The 16,767-nt window shown below is 48.1% G+C and overlaps 1 protein-coding gene across 8 annotated transcripts in view; it reads right to left on the reverse strand.

Annotated features, from left to right (window-relative positions):
- The window catches only part of DAB2IP (DAB2 interacting protein), a 256,241-nt gene that overhangs the window by 140,318 nt on the left and 99,156 nt on the right, over positions 1 to 16,767 (reverse strand). For all 8 annotated transcript variants that reach the window (XM_077306778.1, XM_077306776.1, XM_077306777.1 and 5 more), the window contains exon 3: positions 3,553 to 3,671. In XM_077306778.1, coding sequence (XP_077162893.1) covers positions 3,553 to 3,671 — 119 coding nt within the window. The remainder of the gene's footprint in view (positions 1 to 3,552; positions 3,672 to 16,767) is intronic.

A 16,767-nucleotide genomic window follows, 5' to 3' on the forward strand; every position in this document is an offset into this window, starting at 1 on the left:
GACTAAACGCAGGATCAGCCCTAAGCATCCTAAAGCATCTTTTACACTGTTAAGAAGTTTCAGCTTTTAAGGACCTCACCCGCAGAGAAGACTACTATCTGTGTTTCTGGTCACACCTTTTGAATGGAAAAAAGGCAAGCTCAGAGCAGCAACTCATACAGAGATGCAACAGGCAGGCAGTCTTCTTTTCAGGGAGGCAATATTTCCCCCTTCTGCACTGGAACAGATTGCACAATCCAGTCACCTCAAAAGCAGAGATGTGAGAGTTACACAGCTGATGCTAATTTGGAAGATTGCAGGCAGGTGCTTATTTGGAAGGACAGCAAAGCATGCAGAGAAGTGGCGGGCAGCCTCCGCTAAGGGTGGCTATTTTAGAGTCTTGGGAGCATCTTTCATTGCCTGATTAGTCCCATTTCTCACAGCATTTGGCAAATTATTACTACCAAGCAGCCTTTGCTTTGGGTGCAATCTTGGATTCGTTCTCACAAGCCCAGGGTGTGAAGGAGGAGCGGAAGTCACACAGAGAATTCAGCCACCCCTAGCGAAGGACAGCTGCTTGCAATACTTTTCATAAAATGCAGACAAAAACAAATACACGTCCTGCTTTTCTTGCTAACGTACCAGTTGCTAGAGAAAGCAGGAGATTCCCTCTAATCTATGACTCCCCTTAATCACATACCGTAGATCTGAGCAGTGAAAGTAAAAGACACCACCTGAGTAATTCAGCTATTTTTTAAAGTTCCTAGTCCTTAAGAAAGAACGTGGCGCAGAGTGGTAAGGCAGCAGACATGCAGTCTGAAAGCTCTGCCCATGAGGCTGGGAGTGCAATCCCAGCAGCCGGCTCAAGGTTGATTCAACCTTCCATCCTTCCGAGGTCGGTAAAATGAGTACCCAGCTTGCTGGGGGGTAAACGGTAATGATTGGGGAAGGCACTGGCAAACCACCCCGTATTGAGTCTGCCATGAAAACGCTAGAGGGCGTCACCCCAAGGGTCAGACATGACCCAGTGCTTGCACAGGGGATACCTTTACCTTTACATTTAGTCCTTAAGACTGCATATATAGGTTTGAAAGCACACCGGCTGAAATCGCAAATCAGCCCAGCGGTAGAAAGTGTTGAGAAATATTCTAGCAGCGGAGGCGGGTCTGGTCTCCTCATTCCCCCTTCCCTCTTCTGCCAGAAGCAGAACACCTTATACCATATGCACATACCTGTTGGAGGCCCAACAACATCCTCTAAACCAAAGCCACTTCATCTCTGTGACATGTACAGGCTGCAGAATCCAGCTGCTTGAGGGCAGACTTGTCATTCAGTAGAACACACAGGCAGCCCTGATCATCGCAACCTTTTTACTCTCAGGTCTCCTCCCCCCAAGGCACACAAACCCAAATGCTATTAGTACGCTGCGCTTTGGAACAATCCATACCCGGAAAAGAGCCACACTGGGTTCTGAAGGAGATCAGACTCACAACACACACAAGCGCACACCAAAATCCCCCACCCTAGATACATGGTGGAGGCCACAGCCAGGATCCCAGAGGGGAGCTGGCTGGCCCAAGGCATAACCAAGTGCAACAACGCTGGCCAATTGGGGGGGGGGGATACCAGACCCTGATCCCAACTTATTATAGAATGATGATGACTACAGGCACCTCTCTGTGTTGCAAAGGGTTGAAGTCAAGCATTGTTAAGAGAGACACCAAGGAATGGTCTCGCAACTGAAGCAGAAAAAGATCTCTTGCTGGCTGCATTTGTGGACCTAACAGGTAAAGTGTGTGTGTGTGCGCGTGCATGAGTGCGTGCGTGCATGTGTGTGTGTAGAAGGAGGCACTCTTTATCCCCAAAAGGACAGGCACCCAAGTCAATTGCTTCCAGCTTGCAGTTAATGGGGCAGGAATAGAAGATTGATAGGTCTGAGATGAAATTCATTCCTTAAAGTGTGTGTGTGTACTGGGGTCATGGCCTATCAGAAATTCTGAGTTGGAAGCTCCATCCCTCCATTCTCCGTGGGGGGGGGGGTCTGAGCCTTGGAACCAAGGCAGCGGTTCTTCCTAAACGAGGCAAATGCAATGGTCTTCCAATCCAAGCCAATTTATTTCTTACATTGGTTTGCCCTAACCAGGAGCACTTTCTGCTGTACCCCATTCCAGATGGGGATAAAACTTGTGTGTGTGATCTGCATGCGCCGACACCACGCAGATGTGCAACGTTTACTGCAGGCAGCCTCCCGATCAGGAGGCCTCCTTTCCGCCGGCACCTGACTTTGCGCTTGGAACGCCCACCCACCCCTTACAGCACAGGCAAAGATATTTTTCAAGCCGCTGCATCCAATCTGCTCCATTCCAGATGCCAACTCGGAAGCATTACAATGCACTGACCAACTAGCAGTCCGTCCCCCCCCGCCCCTTGCCCTGCTTCAGATGAGGCTTAAACCAAGGTGGCCAAACGCTCTTCAAAGCAGGCAGTTTCCAAACTGCCCACATCGAACCCCCTTGTCCTCTCCAGACTGGAAAAAGACACCCCAAAAACAAACACTTGAAAATTCCTCCCCACAAACCAACCTCGCGGGGCACACGTAGGCACATGCCAGACCAGCGCCTGAACCCAGGCTGTTGGACAACTTGACTCAATGCACTCTGGTTAATTAAATCTCCCTGCTTGGCAGGCACAGATCTCAAGGATCGGAACTGAATCATGTTGACAAGGTACATAATGCTATTGTGCTGCTCTCTGCAAATATTTGCATCGCAGCCAAGGAAAGCCAGCGTTTTGCAGGAGAGATTTCCACTTCCCAAATCTGGAAAACTGGGTGTCCCTGAACAAACTGATGCCCTTGACTCCAGCCCCCTCCCCCCCAGTTCAAAAATCAAAGGTCACTTTATATTTGGGTGGGTGTGGCAGGCATACACTGACTATGGAATAACACTTCCTTCTCCCCATGAAGCACACATGCAGGACTAAGGTGCCATTCCAGGCACATCTCACATAGGCACATAGGAAATGCATCCCTATGATCTACCTACACATCTCTCCACACAACACACCCATCTCCTGACTATAAGAAACATGCCGTATCAATATTGTCCGGGGGAGGGGGGGGGAGCAAACAAGAGCCCTGTCCGACAACAAGGAACCTGCAGTGGCTTGACCCTCAGGATCATTTACAAAGGCAGATCCAGAGATGGAAATTCTGAGCAACATCTGGCAGTCCCCAATTCTGTTCCCTTTCAGCAGCAGCACCTGTGCCAGAGCTGGTCACCAGCAGAGAAGGCATCATTTGACGAGCACCCGATCCTCTGCCTCCCCAGACAGATTTCTAGACCACGCTGGATTAATTTTTTAAAAAACCCTCGAAGCTTTCAATTGCAGGCTCTACCGAAAAAGGAAACGAAGCTACCAATTGCCGTAATCAAGTGAACCGCCCCCCTGTCATGTACCAGGCCTTTGGCTCCGAACGCCTGGGAGGGCGATGCCGGCATGCAAAAAGAAAGAAAGAAAGAAAAGCAGGCAAACGGATCTTTTCTCCTTCTGACCCAGATGCAGACGCCTTACCTCTCATTGTCCACGTTTCTGAAGCCAGGTAGAATGTGGCGGAAGCTGCTGTTTCTGTCAAGCTTGGGCTGGCTCTTTGTCCTTTTAATGGAGCCTTTTAGCCGGCGGCTCAGGAACCCCTGTGGGGTGAGAGAGGGAGAGGGTGTTACCAAGCAGGCACCGAAGACGCCCCCAAAGCTACACCCAGGTGGCAGGCAAGCTCCTGGCTCTGGCTTGCCTCGGTCGCATTGAGATGTTCGCTGCCGTTCTGCCGAGGCACGGAGATGCCATCCAGCATCTGCTTGGAGCGGCCGGCAAGCTACGTCGGCGCGAGACTCCCCTAAGCCTCTGTTTCCCTGGCAACCATCCGCTCACATTAAAAAAAAATCGCTGTCTGAGATGCAAGATCCATCTACTGCCACCCCAGGCACACCGAAAGACTCTGGGCTTGGGAGGGGGTAGTTGGGGGGGGGGTTGCAGAGCTACGCCTGGCACTTGGGGACCTCCAGCACAAAGGTCAACTCCTTCCAACATAACGGTGGGCAGATCCTTACTCACCTGGGGGGCTGGTGGGAACATCGCCTGTCCTGCCCCACGCTGATAGATAAATACATCCTTATAGATCAGTGGTGCACAAATTCACACCTGGCTCAGCTGCTCCTTAAACTTAAACCAGCTTATTTGCTATCAGTTTCCTGGAGGAGTCTGGGAACTTCAGTGTTCTCCAGGTGGCTGGCAGGTACACTGCTTCAGGAATGGGGCAAAGAGACTGGGGTGGGGAGTGGGATTCCCAGCGCAATTCCAGTCTTGACTGTATTTGAGATTATACGACAACATAACCACATATTTTAAGTGATGGCTTCTCTTAATACAAACTCCTCATCCTTACCTTCGAAAACCTTTGACCCCTTTATGCTCTGCTCTCGTGTCCCGGTCTAACTTCTCCAGTTCCACCACCCCTTTATTGCTTCCTCCAGTAGGTGTCCTCTCCTTTGGTGGCTTCTTATTCCTGGAACTGCCTCCCAAGCTGCTTCCACACAGAAGATTCATTCTGCCCTGCTGCTCAAATCAGAACAGAGTTTTTCCACGGCATCCACATGACCACATGCTCCAGTCGTTCTGCTGTCTCCATCGGTAGTTTTGCCTGGTTTGCCCCGTAGTTTCCCAAAACTATTTTAGTTCTGGTCACCCATGTGGGTGGGAAGGTTTCTCAATCTCCCCACCCCTACAAATCCAGAACTGTCACTCATCTGTGCCCCATTGTGTCCCATTGTGCCCACCATCTGGCCCACCACGGGTAAGATTTTTCTGACAGCTGGCGGGAGGGGGGGTATTGTCCCAGTGAGGATGTGCAGTTGCCGCTGCCAGTGCCTTCCCAATTCACAAAGGCAGTGAGTGCACAATGGCAAATGTGGAAGCGATGCGGAAACATCCAAGCCAGGGACTCTTGTTTCCTTCAAATCCCTCCTAAATCCCCCATCTTTTCTATGAAACTTTTGGCACAACTGAAACTTAGTCTAAGCACATGAAACTGCGCCTCCTCCTCTCCCTCTCCCCTCCACATCATTCGTCTAAGCTCCTCGGAGCAGGCCTTGTAATCTGTAAAGTGCCATGCCAGCTGATGGTACTACCAAAAAGTACCACCATGTAACCTGCTGTATGGTGAAGAACTCCTCTGCGCTGCTGGAACTCCTGCAGGACACATCCCAGGGCATGCTCTCGGTTCATTCCAGCAGGCAGCAAGGCTTCCTCTGGTCAGCAGTGGCTCTTTATTATTTATTTAATTATATGTATATACCGCCCTCCCTTGTGGCTCAGCAGCCAACACTCTTCTGCAGCTGCCCTGCCTCCCAGCAAGACCCATGAGGGTGATGGACAAGCCATCTTTTGAAGATACTCATCAACCATCACCAGTGGAAACCCTCCCCACCCCCCACCCCACCCCCGCCAGTGACCTTAGAAATCCTAGAGGCCCCCAGCAGTTTAAGAGCAAGACAGCCTTACAAAACTAAAACCAGCATGCCCTCAGTGGCACAAAGTGAAGCCGGCCCACAACCCCTTCCCTTACAAGTGCAGCTCTTAATGCTGCTCAACTGGTTGTCATCGCCAGGCCAAGGCCGTCTCTTGCCACGCTCTCTCTCTCTCTCTCTCTCTCTCTCTCTCTCTCTCTCTCTCTCACACACACACACACACACACACACCACTGTATTTCCAGCAAAGAATTCGGGATTCAAAAGGATTTCTCAAAAGGTAGCAAAACACAAACGAGCAGAGGGGCCGTGCCAAGAGAGACAGGAGATATCACTGAGCAGGGAACTCAAGAACAGGACACTGTCCGGCACAGATGCTTCTGGAGTTAATAAATACTGCCCTCCCCCAAACACATGCTGTGGGGTCACCAGCTGGCTTGTGGCCTCGCTCCTGTGCTTTTAAAGAGCTGTCTGAGAAACGCAGAAGGCAAATCGTTATCTGGAATGGAGATAAATGGGTGGAGATTTGCTCCAAGAAGAGCCAAGTCACACAACCTAGGTCTTCAAATTAAGCAACTTGGTCTCTCTTTGCCAATTGGCATCATTTATCCCACCTCTGCAAGGGGACCTGGGTGGGGAGCAGGGAAACACTGTCAATGCGGATGAAGCAGCCACACCAGTAAGGAACACCAGAATAGACCCCCAGGGGGTCTATAAAAATGCCTGGGATCGTTTGCAACTCAATGGGCTATATTTTGCATTTATCAATGTCAGAGCTTAGTCTGCCCCTTCTAACACTGGCAAACTGGTCCTCCTTACCAGGGGCAATCCTTCTTTCCTGCCCCCTGCCCCTATTTTTGCCTTTTGCTGAGGCCATTTAAATTCTTGAGTCATCTTTCTGGGTTCAGCTCCCTCCTGGGATCTCGAGAAGCTTTGCTTCTAGATGCATCTTGCCTCTGGAGCACAGGTATGCCAATGCAGGCACATGAGCCATAAGGCACCAGGCAGCAGCCACATCCTACCTTTGCAAACCCTAGAGGAGCTAAGGTCTATTTCTGAACTGTGATAGCACAACGCCAGATATCTGGGTGATTCTAACACATCCTTAGCCAAATGAACAAATGCTGCCTTTTCTTCTAAATCTGTAATAAGACATAGGGGGAAGGCAAAAGAGACCTGTGCTACGAGGCATTGCAAATGTGTCCCTATTTTGGACTATGAAAAGTGTGCTTGTGTTGCTTTTGTGGGGAGAGAGACCAAGGAAAGCCAGCTGGTGCTTGAACCAGGAAGAAGCCCCTTTGGGCTGGCGTCACAAAGTAAAGGGGGAGTACGTTAGAGTATTCTTTAGGCTAGGTTTCTTTCTTTTTCTTCTGACTGCAACCTGGAGGTGAGCCAAATATACCTGAATAAATGCATGTTTTCTTTTTCTGCAATTTATTTCTTGGGAGGTTTATTTACTGCACTCAGTATGACGCTGCTATGATTGGGCAAACTCTGCTCAATAGAAGCTTTCCCAGGCTCCACCCAGGACTGACCACACACTCACTGGGCCTTGCTCATGACCTGGCCCTTTTCTCTTCCCACCTCTCCCTTTTTATAGGTGGAGGCAGGGTGGGGACAGGGCATACATTAGGAGCTACTCATTCACCTCAGCCCAAGACATTTAAAAACATCAGCCTTTTAATTTGGGTCGCTGCTGCTTGAAGTGAAAGATTGGAAGTTCTTTTTGTTGTTCAGAAGAGGAAACTTTCTGGTGTGTGTGTTAAGAAGAGTTAGTTCTTATATGTAACTTTACCAGAAGGGGTATCAAAGCAGGTTATATTCACCTTCCCCTTCCTGTCCGCACAACAGACACTCTGTGAGATAGATGAGGCTGACAGAGCCCTGATATTACTGCTTGGTCAGAATATCTTTATCAAGGTTGTAACAAGCCCGAGGTCACCCAGCTGGCTGCATGTGGAGGAGGAGCGGGAATCAAACCTGGCTGCCAGATTAGAAGCTCCTAACCACTACACCAAGCTGAATATATATATATTCTCCTCCTTGAGTGACTGTGAAGATTGTAAGGTGCTTGACAGGGGATAAAGCCAGCTTCTTTTACCTGGGACCAAACCACAACATTACTGCTTCCCATCATAGAAAGTGGCTGAGGATCGTCTGGTTTCACTTGGAAATGATGCTCACCCACTTAACTGAGGACAGAATTATTGACATCCAGTGGGACTTGGAGTTCTCCCAGAATTACAACTGATTTTCAGACTACTGGAGTCCATTTCCTTGGGGGAAACTGCAGCTTCTACAGTATACCATAGAGACTATGTAAAACCTAGAGTGACATCATATCACAGCTGAGCTCCTTCCCCAAAATCCCCAAACATCACCCCTTAAATTTCCAGGAATATCCCAAGCTAGAGCTGCCAGTTTTAACTGAGGAGTGCTGGATAATGGCCTAGCTCCCTTTGAACTAACAGCTTGGCATCAACGTTCACCAGCCGCTGGCTCAGTCTGTGCAGAGCTGCTTTCTACTTGACACCTCAAACCACAGATTGATGGCTGTTGGAAGCACTAACCCTTACCTTTGAAGATGCTCCAGCTTGGCTGTACCTTGGCTGTGTATGGCATAGTTCAAGCACAACATTTGGACCTCCTGATCGAAGAGTGCCCTCACAGAAAATCCCTTCCAGTGTCTCCAGCAAGCAAGGCCAACCACATGGTACAAGGGGGGTGGGCTAGATTGTAAAAACTTGAAGCTGCTGCAGGTATTGGTGACCTGAGGAAGGCCAAGGAGATGAGCTCCCATCGAGATTTCAGCAAAGCACGGAGGACTGTTTATTTACTTTACTTATATCCTGCCTTTCCAAGGGAGTCCAAAAATGGTTTTCATCATTTGCCTCTTCTCCATTTTATTCTCACCACAATAACCCTGTGAGGTGGGTTAGGCTGAGAATGTGTGACTGGCCCAATGTCACCCAGTCAGCTTCCAAGGCAGAGTGGGGATCTGAACCCGGGTCACCCGGATCCTAGTCTAACTCTCTAACCGCTACACTACACAGGCTGTCCACACTACATTTGCCAAATCAGTGCCCTCATGCCAATTGCTCAGAGCAGGCCAGGTTCTTCTGGGTAGGGTTCCCAAGTCCCTCACAGCAAATGGCAGGGGAGGATGTGGATTAACCAGGAGTGGGAGGGAGGTCAGCTGATGCTGCAATGATGTGTCTACATCACTTCTGACGTGACCCGGAAATGACATCAGCATGCAGTGTCATTGGGGTGATGTTCTGGTATTGGGGCAAAAACTCTATGGTAAATTTGGCTACTACCCTAGAGTTTTTGCTCAAACACCAGAGCATCACCCCAACATCACTGACATGATATTACTCCTGGGTCACATTGGAAGTAATATAGACACATCTCTGCACCGTTGGCAAGGTCTCCTCCTTTTCCAGGTAAGTGTCTCACTCCAGCCGGCTGATGGGGAGGGGGCAGTGTGGCTTGGTGGTAGGGTATTCCGGCCTCCACCAGGACTGTTTCCACATTAGGGGACAAACCTCGTTTTAGCTTCGCTCTGGATTTCCTTTGAATGCTGCAAGTTGACTAGCATTTCCGCATTTGTGTTCCCCCCCCCCTTATCTCCCAGGGTAAAATTCACAATTTCTTTTTTTGCAAAATGGTGCCTGCTTGCACCTTTGTTTTCATTGTGCTCCTTAATCCCACTATACTGTGCCCTTCATCACCTTCCCTCCTCCCCCCAAAGTGTCCTGAATGTAATTTGTAAAAAAATCTGGGTTAAAACATTATAACATTATAATGCTGCTGTGTAAATCTGCAATGCTGCTTTTTAAAAAACGTAGAAAAAGTGTTCTAACACGATCACCCCATTTTTTTTTAAAGGCAAATTTTTCAGAACGGAGGAAGGTGGAGGAAGGCAGGGAGAACAGCAAAGAGACAAGGGGCATTCCCAATCGACTAAAAATGGCATGTGTGGGGGGAAAACCTAACTGCATTTTCACATTGGGCAGCCTCGATTTAGACCCTGTTAGCCCCTGCTTGAAAAGATGCCATGTGGTTTTCTAGGGATTCCTTTGCTGAGGACAAGTGAGGGGGAAATTCAGGATTCTGCCTGAAGAAGAAAATTTTAGTGCAGAAACAGGTTAAAAAGTTGAACCTTTAAAAATGCAAATCCAAACGATATTGCTAGTGCGGAAACAGTCCAGCGGTCTGGCAACCCTATCTTGGGGTCAGGCTTTCAGACTAGGAAATGCAGTTTGCTGCCTATATTCACATCTCTGCTCTTTTTGTCTTTTCCTTGGCCAGTCTTTAGTATCACAGGAGTTAGTCTGAGGCTCTCAAGGCTGTGCTCCTCTACAGGACCACATGGACCAAGCAGTTACATTTCCCCAGATGCAGAGAAGGAAGACACACTGGCACGAGCTTTTCGGTGTCAAATTGTGCAGCCTTCTGCCAACGACCGCCTAGGGTGGCACAGAGCTCCATTAACCTAGAAAATAAAAACCAGCCCCAGTCAAGCATCTTGTTGCCTTACTCCCTGACAGGAAATTTAGCAAAATGCTCGGGTATCCTGCTTGCGGTCTGTGCATATTTGGAATGTGTTTCCTCATGGCAGGGAGCCAATGGGAATTGTAAAGGGGTATCAGGAAACTGGGACAGTGAGGGAGATAGAAGCACACATGAGGGGAAGGCAAAGCAACTGCCCTGGTGACAGATTCCAGGTGATGGCCAGGGTGGGAAACTGCACTCCAGCTTAAAGCAGGCCTGGAACCATCAACCTGAGAGAGCCTGATATGCCACCAACTGGCTCCGGCTGAAGTGGAAATATGCCTGTTCCCAGGTGGGACCTAGGGATCCCTGAAATTACAGCTCATCTCCAGACTAAAGAGATCAGTTGTCCTGGAGAAAAGAGTGGCTTTGGAGGCTGGGCTGTAGGGCCCACCCTCCCCGCCCCAAATCCTGCCCTACTCCTGGCACCATAGCCAAAGTTTCCAGGTATTTCCCAACTAAGAGCTAGCAACCCTAAACATGAAGGGAGAGAAACCAAGTAAGCTTTCTCATGCTGTTAGAAACCACAGCCTGTGTATACTGGATGAACTCATAAAGCAGTGATCCCATGGTGCCCACTGATGCATTTCTTGGTGCTTGCTTGTTTCTGCCACAAGGGGCTTATTTTCCGAAGCTAAAGACCAAACCTGGTTTTCTTCTACTTCACTAGAGTAAAAGAATCCAGGAGTTATCACTTTTGGGTCTGCAGGGAACACCCATTCTGAAACAGCTGTCCCCATCACAGCTGCCCAACATTTTGCTATTGCCCCCATGGCAGCCATTTTGTAATTGGTCCTGACTCCTGAGGCGGCCATTTTGTGAAGCACTTACAACATACTCTCAAAATTCTGAAAGTGACCACAGGCTCAACAAGGCTGAGGATCCCTGCCATAACGTGGCTGTTATGGCATGGATCCCTGCCAGGACATGGCTGAGATCAAAGCTGCTCTTGTTGTTGCCTGTGAACTCCCTTCTCCTTTCTCTCTCAACCTCACCTTACCCTCAGCTTTCCAACAGCCTAGCCTGAGAGGCAGACATGCTGATCTGCTGGGAAATTCTCCTGTGCAGCAGCCAGGTGGAGTCTACATTTTCAGTTTCAAGATACGGGATCCCCCCTTTATTCAAATTAACACCCACAGAAAACTACAGCTAGTCATTCAACATTGCGGAGGCCGTAAATGGCAGCTAATCAACCTCAGCAAAGCAGCAATATCTACCAGCACCACAATCAAATTGAAAAGGGCAAACTTTGGAAATTAAAGAATTTTGTAAAATGCAGTCTGCTCCTGACCCAGTGGTATTAGCTCCTACACAGAACTTGATGCAAGCAGGTGCCATGCTACTCTCGCCTACACGGGGCAAGACACAGTGTCCAATGCGCCCTCAAATCTTACTGATAACCGTCAATGTAGGCTCATTAAAGGGCAACACCCCCGCTAAGTTCACCCCAAAATGCCCAATGTGTTAGTGAAACAACTAGAATATGTGACTCTACTGGGGCACTTCAGTGTGCAATTTATTTTTGACAATGCCCTCTGCTCTGAGGGAGCTGCTAAGTTAAAGTGGCAAAGATTGCAGAGGGAGGGGGGGAGTTTGGGAATGGTTACATGAGAAAAGCAAGACTCCAGGTGTCCCCACCTCCCTCCTTTTTGAGGGAGGGAAGGAAGTATGAAACATTCGGCTTCCTTGCTTTATCTATCTGTCTCTCGACTCAGGTAATTATCCCTTCCTTATCACCATGGCTACAGAGTACCTGTGGAAATTATATACAGTCATTGTGTGGTGCAAGTCGAAAGATGTCACTTAGAGAAAAGAAAGATCTTTGATCCTCATCTGGCACCCTTTATCCAACCAACTGAAAATTTTACCTACGCAGCAGTGTTCGGAGTAGTTCCCATTTTCCTCCCTGTTCTTTTCATGGCTGTGCAAGAACAGGAGTTCCACAGGTGGAGATCTCCTCCCCTTGGCCACTGCGCATCAGAAGTCAGGCTGGAGACACCCAAAGTTTCACAAAGAGGGGTTGCATTCCCCTGGGTATTCCTATGGCTGTGGAAACCTGGGTTCGAATTCTGACTCTCCCATGAAGCTCACGGGGATGAGCTGGCCCAGTCACCCTGCCTCATTTCAACCTTCCTCATAGGTTTATTGTAATTAAAACATTAACTTTATACATGCCTTGCTGAGCTCACTGGAGAAAGGGCATGTGACCAGTGGCTCAGACATCACATAAAACTGCAGTTAAATTAAACCAGCTGGGGCTAGTATAATCACAGGAAAATGGTCACCCCACTAGCTGAGACTAGCTAGACCATGGATTCGTGATGCCCCTGGAAGGGTTTCCTAAATGAGTGGGAGTTAATTATTTTTTTATAATTAAAAAAAATTTGTTAAACATTTATTGGGTTATATGACCATATATAGTCATGTTGACCTGCCCCCCCCAATGGCCAATGATTGGTCTGAACAGGGTGGGAAGGGGAGGGGCCCTAGGTGGGTGTGTACATAGCAATGCTTCCCAATTCTGCATGATAGTGCCACTTCGAGTTTTTTTCGAAGCCTGAAGAATGTTTCAGGGGTTTCTCAATGGTAAAAAAATTGAGAAAGGCTGAGTTAGACTATGTCAAAGGACTGCCAGTGTCACAAAGGGGGTTGAGTGTTAAGACTAGGATCTCAGAGATCCGGGTTCAAATTCTCACACTGCCATGGTAGGACGCAGGGCAGCACTGGCCCAGTCATATGCACACTGCTTAATAGCACTGTTATTGTTAGGATACAAGGAAGGGAGGGGGAGAATTAGGTCAGCCATCATGGGACCCCACTGGGGAGAAAATCAGAGCTGAGACCATGGTGAAATTGGCTTACTGGTCAGTTAGTCTGAACAGTGGTTCCAAGTGATATACAAACAGAGACACCCTTGTTCCCTGGCACTGCCCTCTCTACAATGCAGGACAGGATACTTACCTTGTCTCTCTGTGAGAGAAAAAGCAAAGATGAAGCAACTAGGATCTGTTAAGTCAAATCAAGACTGGAACGATTATCTGCAAGCTGTATTCTGGTTTCACAAAACCAGCCATAGTTCAAAAAATAGAAGCAAGAAACCCATGATTTTGCCTTCCTAAAACATGTTTGGAGTCTCGGTCCTGCAACGTTTCATGGGCTTCCGGAACAGTACAGGATTCTGCACCCTGCCTGACCAAAACCAATCCTGGGACATGTACTGATGTCTTGGGCAGTGACACCCTGGTACACCCCCAGCCTGGAAAGAAATCCCCACCTAACCTACTCAGCCTCCATCTCAGGGCCTGCTGCGGCACACGCCATCCCAGGGTTCCAGAAAGCCTCATTTCCCTTTCTTTAAGTCATCCTTCAAGGATTAATTTGCAGACACATCTCCTTCCCACACGTGAAGACTCCTATTAGTCATGCCGCGGAAGTCTGGCTTTCTTCGTTTTCCAAGAGATGCACCTTCCTTCGCAAGGCAACTGGGAACAGAGTCTGGAACAAGACGCTGCAGAGGAGATGTGGCTGCCTCCCAAAATGGAAACCCTGCATTGTGTTCTAGCAATCAAGACGACAAGATGTGACATCATGACTGTGTTTCCCAATTCTCCCTGCCCCCCTCTGGCAAGAAGATGGGGGGGAAGGGAAATCAGAAGCATAACCCTGCTAGTCAACACATTTTGTGCAGTGATAAATTTTACCAGGTAAGAAGGGAAGAGATTTTGCTATTTTTGCTATTTTGAGTGGCAGCTGCACATGCTTTGCAAAGTTGAGTTCTGGAATAGGAAACGGGGATCTCTATGAATAGCTAGAGGCCTAGAGTTTGCTCCCCTGCTCCCTTTTTCCTGTTCCCTTCTCATCTGCACAAGGACACACATGGCCACTTCCCTAAAACATCACCTCTCTTTCCGTTAGAGGCAGAGAAAGGTTTTTCCTAACTGCTCCTATTGAAGAGCCCTTAGCAAGATGCCAAGGATTGAATCTGGGAACTTGAATCAAACTGCCCTATATCAAGTCAGGGGCAAGATCAGAAATCGTGGCTGCGGTTGTGCCATAGGATCACCAAGAGTCAGACTTGACTGAATGGCTAACATCCTCCTCCTTTTCCTCCTCCTCCTCCTCCTCCTCCTCATCATCATGTCAAGTCAGGTCATTTTGTCCATACAGAGATCTATTGCCTGCTCTGACTGATGCTACATATGACCCAAAGCTCTGTCCTCTAGTGCTTGTGTGGAGCTCAGGGAGGACCGGCCTAAGAGGAACTATTGGCTGGAAGATCTAGGAATGGCATCTCCATGGTTCATAGGTCAAGCATCTCTCCTGTTTCTGGGATCAAAATATGTATTATTGTGGACTGCCAGGCAGGGTCCTTGCTGAGTCATTTCAGACCAGTCGCACACCCTTAGCCTGATTTACCTCACAAGGTTATTGTGAGGATAGCAAATGGATCAGGTGCACCATCCTGAGGGCAGAAGTTTCATTTCACTATTAAAGCAAAATACTTTTGCTAGATTTATCCGCCACAAATTTGGCTTTTATTATGGGAAGCTGCCTGATAATCAGTCAGGACTGTCCTACCTGGTTAGTCACAAGCCTTAAGCACAGAAGGGTCTTCTCAACACCTCAGATCCTTGAATGCTGGTACACTGGAATTGCAACCTTCTGCATGCCAGGCATGTGTTCTTCCACTGGGCCACAACCCCTCCCCTCAGCCTCTCACACAAAAACTACGTTATATTCATATTTTATGATTGATGCTTATACTTATTTAGAAAATATTCAAGAACAGCTGGGATTTTTTGTACCCTGCTTTCTACTACCCAAAGGAGTCCCAAAGCGGCTTATAATTCCCTCTCCCCACAACAGACCTCCTGTGAGGTAAGTGAGGCTGAGAGAGCTCTGGGACTGGCCCAAGGTCACCCTGCTGGCTGCCTGTGGAGGAGGAGCGGGGAATCAAACCTAGCTCTCCAGTCTAGAAGCCACTGCTCTTAACCACTATACCATGTTGACTTGCAAGCTGGTTCTTCAAGGCAGGTTGTCAAGAAGGATGGTTTACAGGCAGCGAAAAAGAGTGGGTTTTTATAACTTGCTTTTCTCTACCATAAGGAGTCTCTACGCAGTTTACAATTGCCTTCCCTTCCTGTCATCAAAACAGTCACTTTGGCTGAGTTCTGAAAGGTTTTGAGAGAACTGTGACTGGCCCAGGACTTAATGTGGAAGAGTGAGAAATCAAACCGGGTTCTCCAAATAAGGGTCTGCTGCTCTTTACCACTACAACATGCTCGCTCTGAATGAACAGCAGATACTATTTCAGGTGACCAGATAGGTCTGGAGACCCTCTCCCGCTCCTGCCCAAACGTCCTGTGAGATTTCAGACCATTCACATAGAATCACAGAATCATAGAATCATAGAGTTGGAAGGGACTTCCTGGGCCATCTAATCCAACCCCTGCACTATGCAGGACACTCACATCTCTGTCGCTCATCCACTGTAACCTGCCACCCCCTTGAACCTTCACAGAATCAGCCTCTCTGTCAGATGGCTATCCAGCCTCTGTTTAAATATTGTCTCAATATTCTAAAGTCTTGTGTCCTTTCCAAATCAGTCTTCTAAGTTGGGGAGGCCCGGGTGCTCTGTATGAAATATGGGAGAGTTATTTCCCGACAGAGAGCACTAGATTCCAATCAGAAACACGCTTTTGAAACCCCAGACACAAGCAAGGGAGAGGACGAGAGTCTTTGAGATTAAAGAAGATAATAATCGCCCGGTGACAGAAATTTATTCACACTCCTATAAATCTAAACTTCTACAACACTTTCTTTGAGCATAATCATCCTGGCTCGAGCACTTGCTATCAGCACTGAATCATTATGCCTGTCCTGCTGGCACGGCTTTAAAAGAAGGGGGAGGGCAGCCTTAGCTTGATGGAGGATGAAAGTGTAGAATTTATGGGATCTAGTGGCCACGCTTGCCCAGCCTCTTAAGAAGACTCCAGCCACGCAGCATCCCCTTGGGAAGGCAGGAGCACACCTGTCACTTGTTTTGGAGAACGATTCATTGGCTCACGAAGTCAGTGGCTACAATTCAATAGCAGCCATTTTCTTGTGACGATGGCCCTGAACTGCTGGGCTTCCATTGATTCTTCACCTAGTGTGCTATCGAAAACGACTCCAAATGTCGCTAATAATATTTTCAAAGCAGAAACCTCGATGGCCACGTGAAATGGAGTTTGAATATTCCCCCAAAATCGATTCCACTACATCTTCTAGAAGAATAAAAGCTTTAGAGCATATGCCACTGGTATTTGACACCAAACAAGCCTGTAAATATCTTGATTTTTGTTGATGTTATTTTCCACAAGTAGATCTGTTGCTTTTTTCACCCACCCCCTCTCCTCTCAGATTCAGACCTTTAGAAGGCAGTTTTTGAAAAAGATCTTTGAGACAGCTAGAGAAAGGTTGCCTTGAGAATCTCTGGTGCTCCTCTTTCGCTTTTTGGAAGGTAATGTTGAGGATCTAGATTTGGAATGGACAGCTAGTTTACTTGTAGTGGCCAGGTTTTTTATTGCAGCTTCTAAATGTGGCATTTTGCCTTAGTCCCCATGGCTCATAGCCATTGACAGACCCATCCTCTATGAATCTATCCAGTCCCCCTTTAAATCTGTTTATTCCTATGGCCATCACTACATCCTCTGGTAGTGAAGACCAC

Source organism: Paroedura picta, chromosome 12 (genome assembly GCF_049243985.1).
Source record: "Paroedura picta isolate Pp20150507F chromosome 12, Ppicta_v3.0, whole genome shotgun sequence".
Lineage (NCBI taxonomy): Eukaryota > Metazoa > Chordata > Lepidosauria > Squamata > Gekkonidae > Paroedura > Paroedura picta.